The 26,518-nt window shown below is 34.7% G+C and overlaps 1 protein-coding gene across 1 annotated transcript in view; it reads left to right on the forward strand.

The window, feature by feature from the left end:
* Nucleotides 1-23,233, forward strand: part of LOC129945132 (ankyrin repeat domain-containing protein SOWAHA) — a 263,503-nt gene extending 240,270 nt beyond the window's left edge. The window contains exons 4-5 of the mRNA XM_056054791.1: nucleotides 23,018-23,080; nucleotides 23,225-23,233. Coding sequence (XP_055910766.1) covers nucleotides 23,018-23,080; nucleotides 23,225-23,233 — 72 coding nt within the window. The remainder of the gene's footprint in view (nucleotides 1-23,017; nucleotides 23,081-23,224) is intronic.
* The last annotated feature ends 3,285 nt before the right edge of the window (nucleotides 23,234-26,518 follow it).

Genomic DNA, 26,518 nt, shown 5'->3' on the forward strand with positions numbered 1-26,518 from the left:
AGCATGCGCAACTTAAGTAGGTTTTTTATCTCACTTCTGAATGTTATAACCGATTAATAAAAGTATATTCAAAATTATTATGCAAACACAAAAAAGCACAATTAAAAATAAGCTCTCATGAATAAATTAAAAGACTCGTCTTGTCTTGGAGAAAGCTTTATTACAAGTGATCTTTTCTTATTTAAAAATTAACAGTTCTGTCGAAGAGAGTACATAACATATTGGTACGTACATATTATATACAACATACTAAAAATTGGAAATGTGTACATGGTGATCGGGTTTCATTATTCTCTTACAGAACATTGTTGAATGTGTATTTCCAAGTGAACATTTGTCCGTAATTTTCTACCTAAGAAAGCTTATAAGACCTTTTCATATTTTATTAATTTTTCTCAACAAATTTTCGTAAAATTTCCCTAATTAACTTTTGGTTTGTTAAAGACTTTGGAACCAATATTTTCAATAAAAAAAAGTAAACTGGGCTAAAATGGACAAAATAATAAGAACATTGCTTGATTTAATAATTAATTTATTTTTTTTTAAGATTAAATAAAAACATACTCTAAACATTTTTTGAAATTGATTTTTTTCTAAAAATAAAATTACGATAAACTTAAACCTGGAAAGTAATTGTAAGAAACATTTTCTTTTAAGAGTTTTGTTTAGCATTTTCTAAAAACTTCTGTTTTTTTTTTAAATACGTAGAATTTATTTAATGGTAAAAGACATATCTTCATTTTCTACAAATGAGACGAGTTCTATATAAATTAATCAAATTTTTGCTTTGTATCTACAAACAAGGAGTGACAACCAGCCTAAAGTTGTTCAAAATTAGACAAACCAAGTTATCAACCACCAGTTTTTGACTACTTTCTTAATTTTTGTTACTATTATCTTCTTTCTTATAAAGAAATTCTATTTTATTTAATTAGAACTTAGAGGCATTTTGGATGTTCCACTAATTGCCTCATTTTTTCTATTGGCATAGATGTATTTATTTCACCGCCCACTCTGCTCGAGGACACACTTTACAATTAATCCCGGAAATTTCTTTTTATCTCAAGGCATGTCAAAGTTTGCAAAACAAATGAAAAAAAGAAAGAAACAATCACACTGATCAAAGGAGCGCAATTTCTAATTAGCTGTTCCGTTTTTAATTAACTTATCCTTTTGATTTTCTCCTGCCGCATATAATACGCATAACAATTGGAAGGAAAAACACTTCCTTGTAAGAAGTGAGATGCAGTTTGCAGCACACTGTCACTTGCACTACTTAAAATAATAACAGCAACACAAACAGCAACAACAAGAATGCGAATTCGAAGAAGAAGACATTGTTTTGTGGCAGGAGCAGAAACTGAAACAAAAACAGAAATTGCAGCAGAAGCAGCAGGCAGGAGACAGGAGACAGGAGTAAATGTATATGTTAGGAGCACCACCATGCCACCGAAAAGCAAAGCTAAACGAAAAAGGACTGCAGATTGAGATACAATTTGCAGTGATGTTCGCAAATTCTTGTTCCTGCCAGTTTACTCGGGAGCCTTCTTATTCTGGTTGGATAGATTGTCTTTCGCTTCCCTAATATAAATTACTCACTTAAGGATACATCCTTGATTGCAAATAAGAAATTCTCACATGACTGTCGTCGTTGTCGTTGTCGTCATCGACTCTCGAACTCGAAGTCTCGACTGCTGCATCGGGGATGGGGTTTAGTGGCAACTATAGCGAGGAACTATAGCAAGTGGCAATGGCAATAATACGACTAGAGATATACCTACGAGAAGTAGTAGTGTCGGTTTCATGCTTCTTGGCTGTGAATTGTTGCTCCATACTGCTGCTCTTGCTTCTGCTTCTGCTTCTGAAGTTGAAGAAGACAGTGGGACTGCTCAAGCTCATCGCTTATATCCATTTGACATGTTATCATTGTGTACGTATCTTTTGGTATTAATTGTTGTTAGTTAAATGTATCTAGATGTATGCCCTGTTCCTAAACCTACTTCTAGTGCTTCTGCTCCTGCTCCTGTTGTTCAGACGTTTCTTCGTTCGTAGTATACCTCCATATAGACATATATACGGATGGGTTTCATCGGGTCTTGTGGCGCACTGCTCCAGCTCCAGCTCCAGTGTTTCTCACATTTTCTTATCGAGCGTCTTCTGCTTGCTGCGTTTGCCATAAAGTGATATCGGAGAGCTGTTGCCTTGTTAAGGATAGAGACAATGTGTCTCTGCCATTCTTAGGCATTTCAGCTGACACAAGGATTTTCGGTACATGACAACTAAGTAATTTATACGATTTCGACTGCTTCGAATGCACTCAACCTCTACACTCCACCACTCCACACTTCCACAGCCACATCCCCATTCCCATCCACTTTCACATCATCAGCTCGTCCCACTTCTGGTTCAGTGCAGAACAGCCCATCGTTTCGTCCCATCATCGTCATCATATAAACTCGTACAGTCCTAGGAAGATGGAACTAGGAATTTTGGGAGAATTTATTATTTTCACATCATCCGGGGAGCCCGGGAAGTGCTGCAGGGAGACCCTAATACTCGTATATGTAGGTAGTGATGAGAAATTCCCAAATTGGAAGAGGCGTGTGCAAGATTATTTGCTTTTCCTGGAAACTCGATGACGGCATTTAATTTGTAAGGAACACTCTTTGAATCCCTTAAAACTCGTCGATGAGGAAATTAAATTAATTAAATAAAATTACTACGCTCTCTATATACCTTCTCTATAAGTTATTGTAATATCTTTTATTTTATTTTTATTTGTAAGCATGTCTACTAGACCGCTAGACTGCGCTAGTGTCGCCTTCATAGCCTTCTTAGCTGTTTATTGACATTTAAATGATTGTCACGTTTATATTTATTTTCCTTCTTAATCGCATATTTTGCAAACCTCTTTTTATGGACAGACAAGTGGACATAACATTTTGTTTTTATCGCTTATTGCATATTTGCTAGAAATGACTTTCACAATTTTATATTTGTTGACTTGTATAAAGTGGTCTCGTTTTATATACGTATTGATGATGATGGCTGCATAGGAGGTGTTTTGTCTGGCCTCGAGATCGTTTATGAGTATGTTATTGTGTTTTTTATACTTATGGCGTAATTTTGAATGCTTTTCATATGTGTAAGACCAACATTTGTCCAGATACGCTTGTCCTCAAATGGTGTTAAATTAAATCTTAATATATAAACAAACATATACGCCTTTTGAAAAGAATATGAACTATGTTACTTATAACTAAAAATTTTATTACATTAATTGCTTATTCCAAGTACATCTTTCACTAGATTTTCTAAATATTTGCTTTTCTTTTAAATTCGTAAAAAAAGACGGAACTTGAATTAATCGTGATAAAGACAAAAAGCGAGGGCCTGTAGGGAATTTCTCGTAAAGAAACTAAGCATGTTTTGTTGTTGAAAAAAAACCATATCTTATTTTCTGGCATTTTTTACTTTATATTTTTTGTGAAAATAGAAAAAATCAGTAAATTGCATTGCAAAAATAAGAAAAGAAGTTGGTTGGATAACTTCCAATTCCGTGCCCCGATTTATCTTGTTTTTGAAATCTATTTTTATGATTTTTAATTGAAAACCAATTTTTACCAATTTTACTCGTAGTTGCATTTGCGTACTTTTTTGTAGGTTTTAATTTCTTATGAAAAAACTGTTGATTCGATTTTACTCAAAATTTATCTGAATGTTGAAAACAATATTTCTTATACGATAAAATAATTTTGAAGCCAGTCTTAAATTTTTGAAAAGTTATTTGATTCAAAATCAATTTTTACCAACTTTTAACGTTTTTTTAAGGTTTCTATTTCTTATAACAAAAAAAGGTCAATTCGATCTTTCCCAAAGTTTTACCAGATGTCAAAAACGTAATTCTTAGTTGCATACAATTATTTGGAGATAAAATAATGTTTTCTTTATAAAAATAATGACAATTATTTTTGTTCAGTTTTTTTTTTGATTTATCAAGAAAACCGTTAATTAGATTTTGTTTTCAAAAATATTCTTGTTTGGTATCACATTACAATACATAATATATATAGCACCTTGAAACGTTGAGAAATGTCAAAATTTTGAATTCGACAAATCGGACCGATTACAGTAACTTCATATGAGAAGGTACGAGTAACAAACATTCATGTTTTATCAGCTCTTTGTTTAACGAATATTGTGTTATTTAGCTTCCTTTATACATCATTGACTCATTGACTTTTGTTAACTTCCCATAGGAAGTTATTGTAATGGGTCCGATTTGTCAAATTGAAAATTTTGACATTATTCTACGTTTCAAGGTCCCTAGAGTCGAAATAAAAGATTTTTAGAAAGATGTCTGTGCGTGCTTGTGTACGTACGTTCGTACGTCCGTACGTTCGCGACGTTTTTTTCGTCGTCCATAGCTCAAGAACCAGAAGAGATATCGACTTCAAATAAATTTTGTTATACAGATAATAAGGCAGAAAGATGCAGAAAGGGTTCTCAAGAAAATTGCGTGCGTGGTTTTTTTACCATAGCAGTTTGAAAAAAAGTTGAAAATTATGGTTAACGCTAAATATCTTACGAACCAAAAACGCTAAAGACTTGAATTAAATTTTATACAAAAAAAAATCCATTTAACGGTTTTTTTATAAATCAAAAATACTGAAAAAAAAATTGTCACCTCCAAAATTTTACGACTAAAATTTGATTTCCTCTCCAAAACAATTTTGTGCAACGAAAAATAATGTTTTTGACATCTGATAAAATTTTGAGAAAAATCGAATTGACAGTTTTTTTTATAAAAAATAAAACTCTAAAAAAAAACATTACAAAAAGTTGGTAAAAATTGCATATTGATTCAAATATCTCAAATTTAGGCTTCAAACTTATTTTACCTTATAAGAAATATTGTTTTCAACATTCTGAAAAATGTTGAGAAAAATCGAATTGAAAGTTTTTTTACAAAAAATAAAAACCTAAAAAAAATTAATTAAAGTTGGTAAAAATTGATTTTCGACTTAAACATCTTTTCAAATCTTTGAGATATTGACTTTAATTTACTTTTATCCCTCAACAAATATTGTTTTCAACATTCAGTAAAATTTTGAAAAATCGAATTCAGTTTTTTTTAAAAAAAAATAAAAACCGAAAAAATAATTAACAAAAGTTGGTAAAAAATAATTTTCGACTTAAATATCTTTTCAAAAATTTGAGATAATAACTTCTAACTAATTTTTACTTATAAGAAATTTTGTTTTTAATATTAGAAATAATTTTGAAAAAAAATCGAATTGGGAGTTTTTTTACAAAAAATAAAAACCAAAAAAAAATGTATAAAAGTTGGTAAAAATTGATTTTAGACTCAAATATCTTTTCAAAAATTATAGATATTAGCTTCAAACTAATTTTATTTTATAAGAAATATTGTTTTCAACATTCGATAAAATTTTGAAAAAAATCGAATTGACAGTTTTCTTACAAAAAATAAAACTCAAAAAGAAAAAAAAAACAATACAAGCTTTTCAAAAATTAAAAATATTGGCTTCAAACTTATTTTATATCACAGAAAATATTGTTTTCGATATTCAGTAATTTTTGTATAAAAATCCAACATTCCAACGTTTTTTCATAAAAAGTGTTTTAAGCAAGACAAATCGACAGACGGGATGGGAAGTTATCAGTGTGGGTCGCATCCCAACCTCTTTTTTCTGTTTTTTTGTTGGTCATCTACAGATTGACACAATTTCTAACTTTTTTTGTATTTCGCTTGTTTTAAAGAACCTCTAATATAATTTAAGCAATTTTTTCTACAAACTAAGGACTTATGGTTGTTAAATTAACCAAAAAATTGAACTGTTTCATTTTTCTTTTAGAATTACAAAAATTACATTAAAATTGTTTCTAATGTTAATTATCCGAAAGACTGCTTTTACCATTCTGGCAAACAAAAACTCACGAATTCCATCTAATTTTAGCTTAATGTGAAACACTCAGCCGTTAAGCTCTTAAGTCTATTATAATAGTTTTTCAGAAATTGGATTTTTAACTTACAAACTTTGTTTAAAAAAAAATAAGAAGGACATGAAAATAATATTAGTAATTTTGCCATTATATACAATTATAGAAACAGTAAAATTAAAATTGTATATGTGGACCATTTAATGTACATTTATTTATGGTTTATTTTCTGGCTTAAGTGTTTTTACCAATTTTTACAGTTTTTCATTTACTAAGTATCCATGTAAGGTCGTATAAACCGTTATTATGTTTTTATTTTTTTATTTATTAATTTGATGTAAGAAATGTAAATATCATAAGTTGACATAAGCAACTTTACTTTTTTAATTAATGTCGAACAAAAGTTATTTTACCAAAATCATTTATGCCTACTATCTGAGAAATAAAATAAATTGATTCATAAGACGAATCATCCTCCACTTGAGTTGTTTTACCTTTTACAAAAACCCTAAGAATTAAACATAAGCTATTTTACAAAAGATCATAACATTCTTTTTTAAAAGATTTATCTCTAAATGTTAAAAAAAAAAAATTTGTAGAACATTATATAAAAAACGATAAACAGCTAAAACCGCTTAAGTCGACTTAAGAGCCTTTTGAGCACGAAATTAGTCCTGTTAAAAGTGACATTGTACCTACAAATTCATAAGAATAAAATTTCATTGAACCCACAAGAAACAAAATGATTTACAATTGTTTAAAGTCTGATTCGAAAACTATTGTTGTCAATCAAAGTATTTCTTCATTTTTTTAATACATTACAAGTCATTAGTAAATTTGATAAACATTTTTCGAATTAAAAATTTTGACATTTCTTAGACGTTTTAAAGTAACTAGAATCTAAATCAAAGATATTAAGAAAGATGCCTGAGAATATGTACGAACTTCAGTCCATCCGCACGGATCATTTTATTTCGCTAGCCATATCTCAAGAACCGATAGAAATATCAACTTCAAATAAATTCAGTTTTACGGATAATAACATCAAAAAATACACTGATTGCAGCGGATATTTTTTTGACAGACACCGACCACTGCACCCCTGCCTTGAACCTCATTAAAGATTTTAAATTCATCTTTCCTCCTGAAAATGATTAGTAAGATGGCATGGAACATTACAAAAGACTCCGATTTCACTACTTTTACCGACGGGTCAAAGATAGGTTGTGTCGGGAATCATATCTGAGTCATTTAATGTCTCTAAGTCTTTTCGGTTACCTGATTTTGACCGTGTATTTCAAGCTGAAAACTATCTTCACTGGCAGCCGAGCTCTAGTTATGGCTATCAATTTGGTCACAACATCCTCCCTACTTGTCCCGCAAAGTCTGGATGAACTATACCTCTCTATTACTCTTATTTGGGATCCAGATCATAGTGGCATTGAAGGAATTGATTGCGCTGATGAGTTGGCCCGGCATGATCAGCCCTTCATAGCTCACTGGTAGAAATGCTAATTATTCTTCTTGGAGCTATGAAGGATACAATTTTCTCAATTTTTCTGAAAGAATCCAACAGCTATTGGAATAGCTTAACGGACTGTACTTTATTCAGGGTGACATGGCTTACTTATACCAAATACCGTTCTATCGAACTTTTATACAGACCCAGGAATGATAAAGCCAGAGCCACTGCAATATGCGCAGGATATTAGCCGATAGGAAAGCAGGCAGCAACTTCGGTATCCGCCACAATGCTCACTGCCGTAGGTGCAGAAATCAACATGAAAGAAGAACTGGGATTTACTTTTTCTGTAAATATCCTAGATTGGCCAGTTCTAGAATTTCTTAAAGATCTTGATGAACTTACCGAAATGAAAATCAAAAACGGATATGTCCGTCACAAAACTCTCTTTTTTAATGCGTAAGTCTGTAAAGTTTATTGTATTAAAACAGCGCTTTCCAACGCTGATTAAGTCACGCAGCATGGGTTGCTGGTGGCTGCCATCTCTACTTACCTATTACAGAAGTTTTCAATTCAGAATTCACATATTAGCTTATGAATTAAATTTTGTGATCAAAACTAATTTGTTTTAAATTCATAAGTCACTAATTAGCGTATGAATTAAAGTCAAGCTTAAGCTAGAATGTGACTTAAACTTTTGCGACTCTGTCGTATTTTTTGTAAATGAAATAAAGATTTTCAAAAAATGGTACTTTTGGTAGTGAAAATTGATTTTTAACTAAAATACCTAAAATACCTCTGGAATAGAAATAAATTTTCAAATAAAACTTATTTATCATATACAAAATATGTCTTCTTAATTTTTAGTTAATTTCTAGAAAAATCCCATAGACACTTTCTTACTTGTGACACATAGGAACTACAAGTGTATAGGGCAAGTTTTGCATTCGTAAACAATTTCTTATCCGAGATTTTAATCAAAAATGACATTCTGATGGTAGAGAAGTCGACAACAAGTGGGTTCCCCAATGCCGTCCATCTGACTGCCCTGAAATCTACAGTCCAAAGCATTGGGTCGATTGACTTCAAATTTGGAAATTTAGATTTTGAACCGATTCGTGTTAGGTTTTTTTTTTCATTTTCAAGACTAAAAATAACAGTAACCCCAACATACAAATCGAAAATTAGAATTTTTTCAAAAACAAACTAATACATTTTCTTGTTGATTTTCACTATTTTTTTTCCTTATTTGGGTTCTTTCAATTTGAAAACAAACGTTTTTGAATTGTTTCAGAAGTTTTATCGTCAAGAACTAATAAAGTGATTTCAATTTCTTTTCCGCACAAGCTCTTATACGGTCTCAATATTTGATAATCAAAAATGTTACTGTTTTTATTTTTGATTTTTAAAAAAGTATTGCATTTCTATTTCTTGGAAGTGGGTTATTATTTTTTACGAAATTGAAATTTTAAACGTCTGTTAACACTCTCAAACACTGCATACCGAAAATATTTGTAAGCTTAAATTGAAAAATTTAATATACACAAAATTAATTTAAAAAAAAAAACCGCTCTAATGATTTTCAATTTAAATTTTTTTTTAAAGTAAGTAGTTTTCTTGCAGACACATTTTTGAACCTTAAAAACAGGAAATATTTTTAAATAGACTCTTTAGAGACATGAGTAAGTTTGTAGGACCTAGCAGAAAAACGTATGTCGGTTAATTCAGTAATACTTAACAAAAAGATACTTTTTCCTACAATTCTACAAATAATATCAAGGCAGACAAAGATATTAAAAACAATTATAAATAAACGGTGATTTTTTAAGAGCTTGAGAACTTAAAAAAAAAAAACGCATAAAATTTGCAAAATCTCATCGATTGTTCATTTGAAACGTTAGATTGGTCCATGACATTTACTTTTTGAAGATAATTTCATTTAAATGTTGACCGCGGCTGCGTCTTAGGTGTTCCATTCGGAAAGTCCAATTTTGGGTAACTTTTTCGAGCATTTCGGCCGGAATAGCCCGAATTTCTTCAGACATGTAGTCTTCCAAAGCTGGAATAGTTGCTGGCTCATTTGTGTAGACTTTAGACTTGACGTAGCCCCACAAAAAATAGTCTAAAGGCGTCAAATCGCATGATCTTGGTGGCCAACTTACCGGTCCATTCCTTGAGATGAATTGTTCTCCGAAGTTTTCCCTCAAAATGGCCATAGAATCGCGAGCTGTGTGGCATGTAGCGCCATCTTGTTGAAACCACATGTCAACCAAGTTCAGTTCTTCCATTTTTGGCAACAAAAAGTTTGTTAGCATTGAACGATAGCGATCGCAATTCACCGTAACGTTGCGTCCAACAGCATCTTTGAAAAAATACGGTCCAATGATTCCACCAGCGTACAAACCACACCAAACAGTGCATTTTTCGGGATGCATGGGCAGTTGCTCTTCACTCCAAATGCGGGAATTTTGCTTATTTACGTAGCCATTCAACCAGAAATGAGCCTCATCGCTGAACAAAATTTGTCGATAAAAAAGCGGATTTTCTGCCAACTTTTCTAGGGCCCATTCACTGAAAATTCGACGTTGTGGCAGATTGTTCGGCTTCAGTTCTTGCACGAGCTGTATTTTATACGGTTTTACACCAAGATCTTTGCGTAAAATCTTCCACGTGGTCGAATAACACAAACCCAATTGCTGCGAACGGCGACGAATCGACATTTCACGGTCTTCAGCAACACTCTCAGAAACAGCCGCAATATTCTCTCCTGTACGCACTGTACGCATTCGTGTGGTTGGTTTAATGTCCAATAAAGTAAACTGAGTGCGAAACTTGGTCACAATCGCATTAATTGTTTGCTCACTTGGTCGATTATGTAGGCCATAAATCGGACGTAAAGCGCGAAACACATTTCGAACCGAACACTGATTTTGGTAATAAAATTCAATAATTTGCAAGCGTTGCTCGTTAGTAAGTCTATTCATGATGAAATGTCAAAGCATACTGAGCATCTTTCTCTTTGACACCATGTCTGAAATCCCGCGTGATCTGTCAAATACTAATGCATGAAAATCCTAAACTCAAAAAAATCACCCTTTACAAAATTTACCTCCTTCGAACAATTCTGACAAGGTCGAACTTTGGTGAAAAGCTGTAGATCATTTTGTGAATCACTTAACTTCTCAGAATATACTTAAGAAAATGTCAAAAAATATTTCCTACATTTTCTTTCCGGTACTACTTTAAACATTTTGTTTTTATAATATAAAATTTTCCGAAATTAAATCCAAAAACGATGCCATTTTTCAGCAAATTTTTAAATTCACGAAAAAATGTTATAATATTTTTTGTCAAGAATTACGTGAGCTATAAAATGTATAACCCCGAAAATTTTCATTTTATCCCTTAATTTCTTACGTTCCTTAAAATTAATTGCACCAATTCAAAGGTCTGTATTATTTCGAACACTTGTTTGGTAATTGAACTTTCTAATTTTAATATTCATAGGTATCGGAGTCAAAATTAACAATTCGGTCAAATACAACTATCGAATTCCCCTTGACAGAACTTTTCAACACCCAAATGTATGGATGAAATTAAAAAGAGGTTCATTGTGATAGATCATTCAAAAACTCGTGATCTTAAGGCCTCTTTGCATATCTAGATTTTTCTTTTGAAATTTAAACTTATTTTCCATAACTTCTTAGCTCTATCAAAAATACGTAATATATTATTTTGCACATTTCTTCATTTGCTGTTTTCATGAAGCAACACTAAATTGAAATGTATAATATTTCGAGGGAAAAAAATAAATCCATCTTAAACACCCTTCAGTCTTGTGTAAGTGGTTTCGTGCATCAGTGTCAGAAAAGGTTCATTATTATTACCCAAAATAAAAACCATTTCAATTATAAACACCCTCTCGGACTACTTGAATAGATTGCCAAAGCATGCGCTTCCCGTCCAACCCAAAACTAAAACGGCAATCTTGTGCAATTTGTAGTTTCATCTCATGGACGATAATAGGGTGGTCTTGAGCGCGTACGTGCCGAATGACCATCCACTTTGACTTAAATTAAATCGCCCATCAGACAAATTATATGAAATGTAATATCCCGAGTTATTATATATTTTTTTTCTCTCCATTCCAAGCCCAGGTCCACTACCAAAGTCGTCTTTCGTAAACGTAATCTCTTTTCTTTTTAAAATGAATTTAAAATTGCAATAAACTCGTGTAGAGGAAGCTGCACAACATTAAAGCTAATTTGTTATATTTTTTATTTTTTTTCTAAATTAAATGGCATGTTTTATGACGTCACTTTAAATCGTGAGACACTTTGTGTTAAGGGACACCAAAGTTATAGAAGGAACACAACTCTTGCCTTTGTTAAGAAAAAATCTAAAGCTAGTTGCGAATAAGATACGGCGGCGATAGCAATGAAGCAATTTCGATGGAATACCAAATTGGAAGATTGAGCCAGACCTAAATGAATTAATCGAGGCAACTCTGATTCCCATGGGTGAAGCTTCCTTAATAGGTAAGCCTCGCAAATTACTCCAAAACCATAGCGTCTCATCTCAGCATCGAGCAGCACACAGCACTAATCAGAATAAGAATAACTCGCCAGTCAACCTTGAGAGCTGAGGAATCCGATGTTGTTGCGTGTCACTTAAATGCTAACTCAAGCTTCGCTTCCCTGTTAGTCCTCCAATAGTTAGAGTTTGGAGATGGTATATATAGATGAACAACGACCACGGACGTTTGCAGCTCACTATACTATCGCACATGCCAGCCAGGCCAGATACCGTCGCGTTGTCGTCGTCGTCGTTGTCATTTTAGTCGTTGGTCTTTTGATACCCCACCACCATCGCAGCGCCACGAAGATGAATGGAAACTGAGGCTCTGCTTGGCTCATCATTAAGCCAAGAAGCAACAGCTTCAGCTACAGCATCAGCACATCAGCACATCAGCAACTACAACTGGCTAAACGATCTTCCTTAATTAATTAATTGCCAGGATTCAGGTTGCAGATAGCACTCGGTTCGGACTTAGGCTTGGACTTGGACCTTTTTAAATTGGAGACTGGTGGCGATGGTGGTAGTGGCGGCATTATATAATACCGCATACCGGCCAGATAGAGTGACTGAAAACAATCTTGGCGCTCCTGGTTTTGCCTTCATTGCGCTTCGCTTGGCCTATTTTCGCAGCGACCCACGAAGATGACGATGTGATGATCGCTGGGGTTTTCTCTGGTCAATGAATTACCAACTCATTTAGCGAATCCTTGTTTTTTTGTGCTGCTTTTTGGATTCCTCTTTTTTTAATTCGTATTTGCGAGTATATGCTTCTCAGGTACTCAAGTTTTATCAACCTGGGATGCTGTCTGTGTGTCCTCGGGCTATAATGACAAACAATCGGGGACTTCTTGTGAGGTTTGCCTCCCTAATTAATTCCAAAGTTTTTCTTACTGTCCCGATCTGTGCGGTGCCGGTGCGGTGCCCGCAGACAGTGATGATGCTCCTGCTACTGGTTATTTTTTTCCCTTAAATATTCCCATCTCGTGCATTTTATGTTAAATAGTTTGGAGCTGAATTTGCACGAAAATCCACCCAAAGTCGAGACTGATTTTCTCGAACCTCAAACAATATACAAGCTCTAAGCTTCAAGCAACCAACGAGCGACGACGATACGAACTATACTCGCTGGGAGGTGGCACCATCTCCTTACAGACATAGCAGCCTGGCATAGCTCTCAGCCAGAAGAAAGAAAAATTAAAATTCAGTAAAAAGTTGGAAATCTCTCAATTAGTTAAGCAATTAAGTTGGACTTATTTAGAGACATCTTGCTTTGGTTGCTGTTGTTGTTATATTGTTGTTTGTTATTGTAATTGTTATTGGGTTGATTGTGGATTTGGTGAGGTTTAAAATTCAATTCGTGATCGATGTCATGTGAAACCACCCGCAGAACGAAAACAACCACCCTGCTGGGTATAGACGTCGCTCTGAGTGAAACTTTGATTTATGTTTTGGTTGTCAGTTGTTCTTTTGCCACCAAATCAAAGCCTTGAAGTAATTAATTCGATGATTGACATTATTGAATAAGTGATGGAGTCAAGCATCTCGAGAAGGAAGTTTTTTTTTGTTATCAAAATTTAGAGACACAAAATCAATGTAATTTTTCGAGAACTGGACATTTTTGAGAATACAAACAACATTTTCTTTTTTCCCAACGATAGCTGCATCTGTTCTTCTCTTATTCTATTAAGAGCTTAGACATACCTAGACACACGCAACTTAACCCGGAAATTTTGGATTTTTTAAGTGATTAGTTTTTGGAAAAGTTTTTAGACTAGACGTTTGTCAGGAAATTTGTTGTCAGCTTATCAAGAGTGACCAAGGACTAGCTGTTAAATATGGTCAATTATATGTTCTTTTTTTAAATTTAAGCATATCTCTAGATACAATGATACACTTTCTAAATAGATGAAAATGGTTTCAAATTAATTTCTTAAAACCTGAAAGAGTTAACGGTCTATACAATATAAAATAGCAATATAAACTAAGTGACAGCTATCAAATAAAACCAACTCCGAAAAAAGCATTGTCAAATTGGAAAGCACAGGTCTAAGAAAAACACCTGTTAGATAATTTCTGCAACTAACTACACTGATGAAAAAAAGTCAAACATGCATTTCGTGAGATTGTTTTCATTAGTATTAATGCCGGAATTTAGTGAATCAGTCCTATCCGAAACTTACGAATCCCTAAACAAACTATTGCCAAATACGTTTGTAGTGAAAAATTATATACAATTTTACATTACTAATGGTTTTTGTGATATGGTTTTTCAGAATTCGTAAAAGTGTCCGACTAAGATTGAATTCGTGATATGACGTAATGTTTTCTCAGGGTTATCCATTTTGCTGTTTCAAAAGTAAACGTTGATAAAACGAATATTAAATAAATCTTTTCATGATATTTCGTATTTATTATTAAGATTTAACGTTGACATTATTTGTCACGAGAATTGTTGTATAAGCATCGTTTATTTTGAGGTAATTTTAGAACACTTTTTGACACATAGTCTCTCAGCGAAAACCTAATGAATGCTGGATTTTAAGATCTCAATAGTCAAGAGTTTATCTGCTTAAACAACGTTTTTGCGTATTCTATGGTGGCATTTGATATCTTCACGATATCAATAAAGCCATATTCGCATGTGGCAACTTCTTGTTGAAACCACATGTTCTCCAAGTCGTATTCTTCAATAAATAAATAAGTTGGGTGGCGCAACAGTCCGTTAAGAACTAGGTCCTAGTGACTTACAACTCCCAACCATTCCTGTGTGCGAAAACTGTTGTCAGGCATAGAGGAAAACCGAATCCGAACTGCTAATTTGAAAAAGCACTTCTCATGACAAGAATTACTCTTGGACAATTTGTCAATTCCTCGCAAAAGGCAGTACCTACCCATAAAAAGAACTTTAGATGGCATAGGCAGGGATCGATTGCAAGACCTTTGGCATGAAAGGCCAACGCACTAACCGTCTAAGAAAAAAAACCTCAATAAGAAAAAAGTCGGTTATCATATAACCATAACGCCCCGAATTCACGGTGACAGTCGTTCCATTGTAGTTTTCGAAGAAGTAAGGTCCAATTACATCGCTTGACCAAAGACCGCACCAGACAGTTATGTTATGGTCTCTTTTCAAATACTTGAGGACTCAGAACCCCAAAAACGATAATTTCGTTTATTAACATCCCCATCGAGTGAGAAATGTGTTTCGGCGCTGAAGAAAATTTTGTTCGAAAAATCGCAATCCACCGTCTGTCGTTCAAGCACCCATTCGACATATCTACGACGTTGTATCAGCTGGCTTCAGTTGTTGCGTGAGGTTGACTTTATACGGATAATGGAGTAGATCGAAATGCAAAATACGCCATAATGTGACAATCCCAATTCTGAAAACGACGTAGAATCGACACATTCGGGTCTTCGGCAACACTTTCACTTACAGGAGCGATATTTTCAGTAATACGAGCACCTTTAAGCAATCCAGTCTCTTCAAATTTGTTCACAATTTTGCACATTGCTTGCTTAGTTGGACGATTTTCTAAGCCAAAATCTCCCCTTAGAGCACGAAATGTGGCCAGTTTTGTAGTTGGTTTTAACAATTTGTATGCGTTGTGCGATAGTTAAAAAATTTGTTATTTTTTAAAAAATATATTTTATTTAGGAACAGAATGCAATTGGAAAGAATGATGGAATTAATGGAGCTAAATCTTGAAGTGGCAAGGGGGAAAATTTATAGAACCATTATCATCCAGTTTGATTATTACTGTGTTATTAGCTACATCACTGAATTTAATTTAATTTTTAAGTTTTTAAAAAAAGTGAGTAATTAGTTTTTGAGTTTTTTTTGCTCTTAAAGTTTTCAACAATGTATTCTTATTTTGTCTTTTAAGTTATTAAAACAAACCATGAGGTACAATAATTCCGCTTTTTTATTGATTAATTATTCGCTAGACATTTATTCATTTCGGATAAAACTTGCACTGGAATCTCTTATGCAGCTGCCTTCAAACAATGTTCGGTTTGCATGATCAGGGAAAACATGACGGATTTGAAGAATCTTTCCATTTTCTTCATAAAATTCTTCAGGATTTTCCAATCTATACTTTATACAAATATTATGAAACGCTGCACATACGTTGATTGTTTCGGTTGCGTGCAGTAGAGTTCTCTTGCTTGCAGTAGACAACGAAATCTACTTTTCAAAACTCCAATAACTCGTTCAATTATATTCTGACCTTGGGCATGCTTCTTGTTTAATCTTGTTTTTAGAAAATTGTATTGAGCGTCTCTATACGGTGTAATTTAATATGGTGAAAGTGGATATCCTACATCACCAAGAACTGGAAAGTCAATTCTTCCATTCCGGTAATCACTTTCTAATTTTGTTTTTATTTGTGACACATTCCAATCGCTTGCATCATGCCACGCCCCAGGAGGTTTTGCATTAACATACCTGATGTTCATTAAGTGATTACAAATGTTTAGAAATATTACCTAAACTAAGTAAAAAAAAGTAGCATAATATGCTGAAACATAACGTTCAAGCATAGCATTTATGCTATTATAGCCTTTTCTATTATAATTAACATGCCGAGAATTTTAAAGTTCCTTCCATTAACAGCTCCATTTGGACTACCACATTTTCCGAAAAAAAAAAAACAAATAATTTTATCCCTACGTTCTTCTTCTTGGGAGTATGAAAATTTAATCCTGGACAAATATAGTTCTCCAATACACCGAGCATTTCACTAAGAACGATTGGTACTGTTGGTTGTGCCATAGCAATATTAAAGTTGTTTCCTGCGGTCAATTAGTAACTTACTTGGGCAAAGAATTTTAAAACCGCTGCTAGTTTTAGTAAATTTTTTCATTTATTATAATTAACATATTTTTCAGAAATTTAATGCCCTATTTTGTAAATTCTCTAATGAAGAAAAGTCATATGCTAAATATTTGGAATTTTTATTGCTTAGCCGCAACAGAATGGATTGCTGACTTTTGATCGGTTTAAGTTTTTCCCCAATGGAAAACCTGAAGTTTTGAATGAATCTGCAATGAAGTTTCCTCAGCCATGCAAGAATTAAAGAAAGGTATCTTATTATATGTGTTCGTCCAAATCCATTTTGTTGGAAGAATCACGTAATGCTCTGCGTATTTTGATTTGCTGATTGCGTTAATTTCATCATAACTTGCTTCAAAAAACAATTCCATCGAAGTTCCTTAATTTTAGTTTGCCTTTGAAAAACCTGAAATATAAGTTTTTTGTTTGCATTTGAAAATAAACTTATAGCAACCGAATTAACTTACTTACTTTCCTAAGGTGGCGCTACAGTCCTGTGTGAACTAGAACAAACTTCTCCATCTAGCTCGGTCCCTAGCTAGATGTCTTCAGTTTCACGCTCCAAGTTGGGAGAGGTCACCTGATCCGCGGTCTTCCTCTACTGCGCTGTCCTGTGGGTGTGGATTCGAAGACTTTCCGGGCCAGAACATTGGTTTCCATGCGGTCTACGTGACCCAGCCATCTTAGTCGTTGGACTTTAACCCTTCTACGTCGCTGTACAGCACGTACAGCTCGTCGTTCCATCTTTTACTTCACTCCTCTTCGATGACCGTAGATCACACGAAGAACTTTTCTCTCGAAACGACCCAAGGTGCTTTCATCCGCTTTTGTCATAGTCCATGCTTCTGCACCGTATAGCAGAACGGGGACGATAAGGGTCTTATATAGCAACACTTTGGTCCCTCGAGAGAGAACTATTCCATTCAATTGCTTTTTTAGCCCAAGGTTTAAAAGAGTTATTCTTCATTTGATCTAAAGTGTTGTTTTCTGTGTTCATAGCGGATCCTTGGTAGACGAAGTCCTTAAAGTTACGTCTGTCAATGGTGAAGTTTAACCTAGACATCGGTGTTGAAGTTCATTTCTTGACGACAGCATGTACTTTGTTTTGCCCTCATTAACCGTTAGACCCATTTTTGCCGCCTCTGCCACAATACTCACAAAAGCCCCATTGACATCACGCTGAGTTCTTTCGATTATGTCAAAGTCATCAGCATATGTTAGTATTTGACCAGACTTTAAAAAGATATTGCCTCTAGTGTTGACGTTTGAGCTCTGCACTATTCCTTCAAGCACGATGTTAAAAAAATCACATGACAGCACATCACCTTATCTAAAACCTTTTTTTACATCGAAAGGTTCTGTTAAGTTGTTTCCAACCTTTATGGAGCAGCGTGAACTCTCCATGGTCATCCTGCATAAACGGACGAGTTTGGCAGGGATGCCAAAACTAGACATGGCTCTATAAAGCTCGTCCCTGTCATATGCGGCCTTGAAATCGATGAAAAGATGGTGTGTGTCGATTTGGTGTTCTTGAGTTTTTTCCAGGATCTGCCGTAATGTGAATATTTGATCAACTGTGGACTTTCCTGGTCTAAAACCACACTGATAAGGACCTGTCAGGTTGTTGACGATGGGCTTTACACGTTCACATATTACGGCAGATAAGATTTTTTACCGAAACAGCGTCAATAAAAAGTAGCTTAGAAATAAAATGCATACAAATCGGAGAATGAAAAAAATGTATTTTATAATTATTTTTCTAAATTAAAAAGTATTTGAGAGGTATCAACCAAGAATTTGTGGTTGATATGAAAATTGATGTGTATCTGTATTCCAAGTATGCCAAAAAATCATTCACAATAATGGTTAAATTCACAGTTGATCACCAAAGTTGATAGTTGATAGGTTGTTAAAGGTTGATAGCTATAAGTTTGACAGATGTCGAATTCAACCCTATAATTTTAAACCGCAAAATGGATAATTTGTTATATATATTTAAGTTTTGGGAATCACTACACCATAGACCAAGTTAAAAATGTTTTGATAACTTTTAAGATTTCTATTATTTTTAATGAATCGCATAAATGAAATATATAACCTTCATACAATTTAATGAAGTCAAACTTCCAATATTTGATTTTGTATTAATGAAAAGTTATTATTAATACAAACATATTTTTATGATTTTAATAACCAACTTCCAAATTTTAAAACTCAATCTTATATTTCAATCCTTTTGATTGCATTTTAATATTTTCTGTATTAAAGATTTCTAAAAATCATACCAAATTAACAAACAATTATTATTAAAATTTAATGTATTGCAAATGCTGTATGAAGAAAAATACTGCTAAAAATTTAACAATCCAAGAATTTTTCCTTATAGATTAAAAAATTTGAACAAACTAAAAGATATCGATCTTAAATTAAAAAATAAGCTAGGATGCGACCCAAATAGATTTAAAGAAAAAATATTAATAGAAATATTTTGTGTGAGATAAATAATTTGAAGTCAATATTTTTCTATGTTCTCCTAACAAAAGATTATTCCCATACCCAAAAAGCAAACAGGTACTGCTACAGAATTTTGGCCGATTGCCATTCTTCCGTTTCTTCTGAAGGTGATTGAAAAAACTATTCTGGGGCAGATCCAAAAATATCTTACAATCAACAACCTGTTAAGTACCTGTACTTAGTACTTTTTGTAACTGATGAAATAAGAATGGCTATGGACAGTGATCATGTTAAATTGCTAACACTTTTAGATTATTCAAAGGCTCTGATATTGTTAACCACTCAATTCTTTGTAAAAAGCTGTGAATTAACTTTGGGTTTTCTTTAGAGTCCTGTAAGCTTGTTATTTCGTATCTCAGCGGAAGGCAACAATGCGTGGTGACTAATGGATACTCGTCCACATTTCTCAATGTTTTGAGTGGAGTGCCACAGGGATCTATCCTTGGACCAATCCTCTTTTCACTTTACATAAATGAGTTACCACAAGTTGCTAAACATTGTTTAATTCATCTTTATGCTGGTGATGTGTAGCTCCTGATAAGTCGACCTTTTGGGGCTAAAAATTATGCCGTATCTTTGGTGAAGGAGGATCTGCTCCGCATTTCACAGTGGTCAAAAAAGATCTCCGCCTTGACCCTGTCAAATCAACATCCCTCCTCATCTATCGCAAAAACTTTGATCTATCGGGTTTAAACCTGTTGAAACTCGATGACGAAACCATTGAATATGTTAGCACTGCTAGAAACCTAGAAGTAGTATATAATCACACTCTCACTTGGGATGACCACCTTAGCTGCTAAGGCCCTTATACTACTAATTGTGCTGTATGGGTGCGAAATCTTTTGTAATGTTGCTTACAACAATATTGCCCGCTATATTTATAATCTACGTCGTTATGATCAAATGTCCATTTTTGCGGTTGTAGCCTAGACAGTTTAATAAACTTTCGCTCTCTGAGTTACCTGCATGAAATCATCCAAACACAACAACCTGAATATCTATACGGTTAGCTCTCTCTCATTCAACAAGGTCCTTTGCTTTAATTGTACCATTCGGTACAATTATCTATTTGACTACTTTCGAACGAATGACAATTGAAAAGTTCTAGTAGTGCCGAATATATTCTTTTGATAACTTTCGAATAAACGAGGAACTACGTAACTCGAAAGCAGAATTCAAAACAAGGAAAAATCGAAAATAATCACTCTACAACAAATGTGTTTGCGAGCGCAGTTCTGTTTTGTCAAAGGTTAAGTGAAATGTTAAATATGTGTTCCATCTACCACCCCAATTACACCTGGAATTCGAGATTTTTCCAAAAATAGAGTTTGAACCTTGGAAGTCAATATCTCCACTATTTCTTGGCCTATGGACGACGAAAAAAGCGTTCTAAATCATATATAAAGCTTACACATTTTAAAAGTTTTATAAATGACAATATTTTGTTCGCTCTTTATTTGATTTATATAAGTTAGGGGGTGGGCACTTTTTGTACCCTATCTCTGAACGGTTGAGCGTAGGGAAAAATATTGGTAACAAGAATTGGTAAGGCTGATAAGAGAATGAGAAAATATAATGGTCCTGATGGTCTTACTAAGGAAAGTTCTTGTGTTCTAACTAAGGAGGCAGACTAGATTTTAAGACACTTTTTTCACAACATTTGGAACATCAAAAGGAGGGTATAAACAAATCTCATATCTCCCGTTCCGAAGTAAAACCCTTATTTCACTGAACTATCTACAAACAACTTAATTTTAATCAGTCATAACAATTTTTGTAAAATGAATTTAAATTTTCAGCTGACTTATTTTAATCAGTTATATCCATTGAAATCCTTAATACACAGGAATAAACAGTTTTTTTTGTTATTAAATAACATTTTATTGGAAGCTATAATTTCGTTAAAACATTCTTGCCCGTTTTCGCTGTATTGCCAAATTAGCTGTGTATTTTTTTTTAAATGCCAGCCTCTTAAAAAAGTCAAATTCCCCTCAGAAATGTAGTTTCTCACATCATAATTGCTCTGTACCTGAAGAAGAACAATAAAAGCAATAAACAGGATCATCAGGAAACCTCATATACAAACTATAATCATGTCGAACATGAAATTATAAATCAACTTAAGGAAGCATTCCTTGCCTTGGTATTCCTGACGTCTGCTGCCATCACCATCACAGGACTGACTCCATATATTGATCTCATTTCTGTAAAACGATACAATAACCATCAAATGTTCAAGAGGAAGAAGTCTTATTTTTATTTGAATACCTGACCTGTATCGTGCTTGGAGCACTGCACCGTTCTCCGGCCGTTCGTTCGTTGATGCATTACATCGCTCTAAGTTGACTAATTGGATTTTATTTAATGGCGATTTTGTATTTTGCCTGAACTTAAAGTTCCTTGTTTACTCTGCCAAATGGCCCCCAAAAAAAAAACTGAACCCTCCTCTTATTCATCGGTTTATAGCCAATTTGGCTTATTAATTCTTCTATAAGGATAACTTTTATGGCGTATTTAAATGTGCGAGCGCTCACAACAACAATAACAATAATAAGTACAAAAATAAGGATTACAGCTCTTGGGCGGTTGACGATAGCATTAGCGTTGGCTCCCGTCTCTGATGCATCCGTTCCTATCGTAGCTGTGCTTCGTGGCACTTGCTGCTTCTGCTGCTATAGCAATAGCAATAGCAATAGCAACGTTATCGTAAAGTCCTCAACAGCCAGCTGATTATACCTGTTCGAAGAAGTTGGCATTTAATGGCACTTAGACATTCATTTCGGCCACCCGCCCGTCTTATTGTGATTGCGAGTCGCCTCACAACTCCTTGAAAAAGAAAAGCCCCTGGGAGCTACGACTAAGTGATGTTACTTCACCTACATAAACGGTGATCTTCCAGCCCCGATCGGACCTCTCTCTGCGCTCCAACTCTGAAGCAGCCACAAATAAATATTTAAAATGATTAATTTATTTTTTATTATTATTTCGGTTGTTTTATTGATTTATTGTTGAGGCTCGGTTAGGGAATGTTTATGGCAATTTATGGTCATCTTAAGTGGTGATTAAGAGAGCCCCGTCTGAATCACGGAGATTGCTTGAGGGAACACCACTTGTTAGTTGGTGGCTGATGGTGCTTGATATGTGTGGTTTAGTAAAACCATGCCCGACCCACAATCTCGAGATGATGAGCTCTGGATCCTGGATTGTGGATTTTGGATTCATTAATGAAATTGTCTTATGGTCGCCGGACCTGATGGGAGGTTTACAGCCGTCAACAGACGTCATTTGGCTCATTCTTTTTATTCATTGATTTGAATCGTAAATAATCCGGTGACCGGTGACGTTGGCTGAAGATGAATTGATGGGAATGAGCTCTGAGCCCTGGCAGGAGGTAGGCGACAAAGCGAAATTAAATCGACAGGTTTTTTATTTAGGACCCAAAGATAGTTTATTGTTTGGTGGTTTATATTTTATATCTTTGATTTATCTCATGATTATCCACTTCATAAAAATATAAAAAAAAATAACACACAAGACGAGGACGGAGCATTGCGTTGTCTTAAATTAGGGTTTTGATTTCTTTTGAATACTTATATTTTAAATTAACCAATTAAGTAAAATGCCAAATTTAATTAATTTATTTTCTTTTTTGTTCTTTTCAGGATCCTACTACGGTAAGTGAGGGATGGCTTCTTGTTGAAACTTTTAAGGTTAGATTGGCACTGGTAACTCATAATTTTGTAGTGAAAAGGGCCCCAGACTTTTTGAACAAGGACACATATAAAGACCCTGAATTTTGTTATAGTTCTGTCGCCTATATTTTCAAAGCCCTTTTTTAATTATATTCAAGAGACTTAAACTTTTTTTAGGGCAACTGACCAAGTATATGCAAAATATTCAGTTTACAAAAACTTTGTTGGTGCCTTCGGACTGTAGCTCACAAATTGCTGGGATGATATTGGCTTTAAGTGCTTAAGGTCAAATCGAAGCTCCAAGGCGGCTAATTGACATCGCAAGAAGATAATTTTTCACATAAAATTGTGTACAATTCATACTGCTTCAATTTTCGTGTCAATTAGACCTTGGAAAAAAAGTGCTCAAAATCAAAAGCAGCTCTTGAGATAAGTTTAGATGGTGCAATTTGCAAGACCTTGTTTTATTTATTACATTTTTTCCAGCCGTTTAATTTTATTTAAAAAAAATAGGACCTAGATTTCTTGTGCGGTAGTTCTATGGTTCGCACTTATAATACTTTTTCCGAGTTGGTCTTTTTGACAGCTGTCACTTGATTTTTGCACTGTTTTGTTTGCCATTCTACAAATCTTGCAAATTAGTTACCAAAATAATAGTTTGGTTCGAGCAAAGCATTTGTTGCTCAATCAATTAATTGAAAGATATTTTTGGCGAGTGCTGTGATGTGCCTCCAAGCCCGTAGGATTTGACAACGCTGGACTACTTTGTGAAGTCGCTTTTTTACGCTGATAAGCCCGAGATATTGGACACTTCGGAAGCGACTATTCTGCTCGTTATCGCTGACATAGAAATGTGTCACTTGCCCGAAATCATTTTTAATGCAGGGTGGTTCACAAGAATAGGGCCTTCTCGACGCAGGCTAAGTGTGACTAAGTCGGAGAGGTCTCATTCGATCCGTTTAATAATGGCATTTAGTTTCCACAATAGAGCAGAGGAGTGTCCTTTAGCGTGTGTTCGCATACAACTCATTTTTCAAAAACAATTAATCGAAAGTGAAAGTAGCGCTTGTACTTTGGAGCCACCTGGCCCCCTTCGTACTGTAACAACTTCCGAAAATACAAAAGGGTAAGAACCGCTGTTCTTGTGCGCAAGCAAACTCAGGCTTCACAAATAAATCCTTCTTCCGTTCGACGCATCGTCGAGCGTGAGTTAAAACCCACTGATAATCACTGACGCTCAGAATTTGCATTGAAGAGGCTCTCGTTATTTGAAGTGAATTACGATATGATGATTTATGAGTGACGAAGCGCATTTTAACCTCGAAGGTTTTTTAAATAAGCAACATTTCCGTTATTATACTGCAGAGAACCCTTAATTCCTCAAATTTAAAAAAAATTAATCATTGGTCCTAACTTCTTTGTCATGTGGTTGTGGATTCAAAGACTTTCCGGGCCGGAGCATTGGTTTCCCTGCGCGTGACCCAGCCATCTAAGTCATTGCAATTTATCTCTTCTCGCTTGTACAGCTTGTAGTTCAATCTTCTCCTCCAGTTCTCTTCGATGCATACGGGACCGTAGATCACACGAAGAACTTTTCTCTCGAAACGACCCAATGTGCTTTCATCCACTTTTGTCATAGTCCATGCTTCTGCTTCGTATAGCAGGACGGGTATGATAAGGGTCTTATATAGCGACACTTTGGTCCTTCGAGAGAGGGTTTTGCCACTAAATTGCTTTCTAAGTCCAAAGAAACAGCGGTTAGCAAGTGTTATTCTCCGTTTGATCTCAGTGCTGGTGTTGTTTTCTGCGTTTACAGCGGAGCCTAGGTAGACGAAGTCCTTGGTTACCTCCAAGTTACGTCTATCGATTGTGACGTTTTGACCGATACGCGTTGGTGTTGTATGTCCTTACTTGACGACATCATTAACTTTGCTTTGCCTTCATTAACCGTTAAACCCATTTCTGCCGCCTCTGCCTTAATACTCACAAAAGCCCCATTGACATCCCACTGAGATCTTCCGATTATGTCAAAGTCATCAGCATATGCTAGTAATTGGCCAGACTTTCGAAAGATAGTGCCTCTAGTTTTGACGTGTGAGCTCTGTACTACTCTTTCACCTTTTTTGACATCGAAAGGTTCTGTTAAGTTGTTTCCAACCTTTATGGAGCAGCGTGAATTCTCCATGGTCATCCTGTGCAAACGGAAGAGATTGCCAGGGATGCCAAAACTAAACATGGCTCTATACAACTCTGTAGATGCTGTCATATGCGGCCTTGAAATCGATGAAAAGATGGTGGGTGTAGATTTGGTGTTTTTGGTTTATTTTCCGAGATCTGCCGTAATGTGAATATTATATCGATTGTGAACTTTCCTACCCAAAAACAACACTGATAAGGACCTATCAGGCTGTTGACGATGGGCTTTAGACGTTCACATATTAATACAGAGAAGATTTTGTAAGCGGTGTTCAGTAGACTGTTTCCTCTATGGTTGGTGCAGTTTAGAGGGTCTCCTATTTTCAGGATCGTGGAAAACAATACTGGAAGTTTCATCCATCCGGCATGATTTTTTCCGACCATATCTTACAGATAAGTTTGTGCATGCTCCTGATCAACTTATCTCCAGCTGCTTTAAAGAGCTCGGCATTCAAGCCTTAGATATAGCAATGTTTACTCCGTCTGAATTGGGAGAACGGGATTGTTGACATTCTTCTTAATTGTTGTCGTAGTCGCCGTTATACAGTCTGCAGAAGTGGTCCTTTTCATATTCTCAGAATTGACTGCGGTTCCGCTATGATATTTGCACTTTCATCTTTACAGACTTCGGTTCCAGGTTTATATACTTCCAAACTTCATTCCTGCTTTTCAATCTCTCAATATCTTCGACCGCAGCAACATATCTGAAAAAAATACCCTTTACAAGATTAAAAAGATGTTTTTAGAATTTATTCATGTTTTTGGTAACATCTTTTTAAATTCATTGTTTTTGATTTCATTTAATTAAAATTTCTGTGGAAAATATCTACACTTGGTTATCTAGCCTGCCAACTATTTGGAATAAAAATCTTGAAATATTCAATTCTCAGTGCTATTAAAATTTATGTTACCAACAAAATTCCCACAACTAACGCGTGCATCCATTCAGCAGCAAAGCCAGAACCATTGCAAACAAGTTTTTGCATTAAAATACGTTTATAAAATGTTCAAAACTTGACACTCGCTCATTAGTCATTAAAAACATCGAAGATTATACAGCGAAAGGACACACCAATCCATCAGATTATCAGAAAATTGGCCATTGCCACCTTGTTATGAGTTTATTGGAGTGAATACAAACATAAAAAAAAACAAGTCTCCACACAAGAGTGTGTGATGAGAACTGCTGTCCTGAGCAGTGCAGAACTGCAGAGTGCTATCCTCGTTAATAACTTAATAATAATAATAATCCATCTGAATCACCTGTTGGCACTG

This window comes from Eupeodes corollae, chromosome 2, assembly GCF_945859685.1.
Source record: "Eupeodes corollae chromosome 2, idEupCoro1.1, whole genome shotgun sequence".
NCBI classification, from domain to species: Eukaryota; Metazoa; Arthropoda; class Insecta; order Diptera; family Syrphidae; genus Eupeodes; species Eupeodes corollae.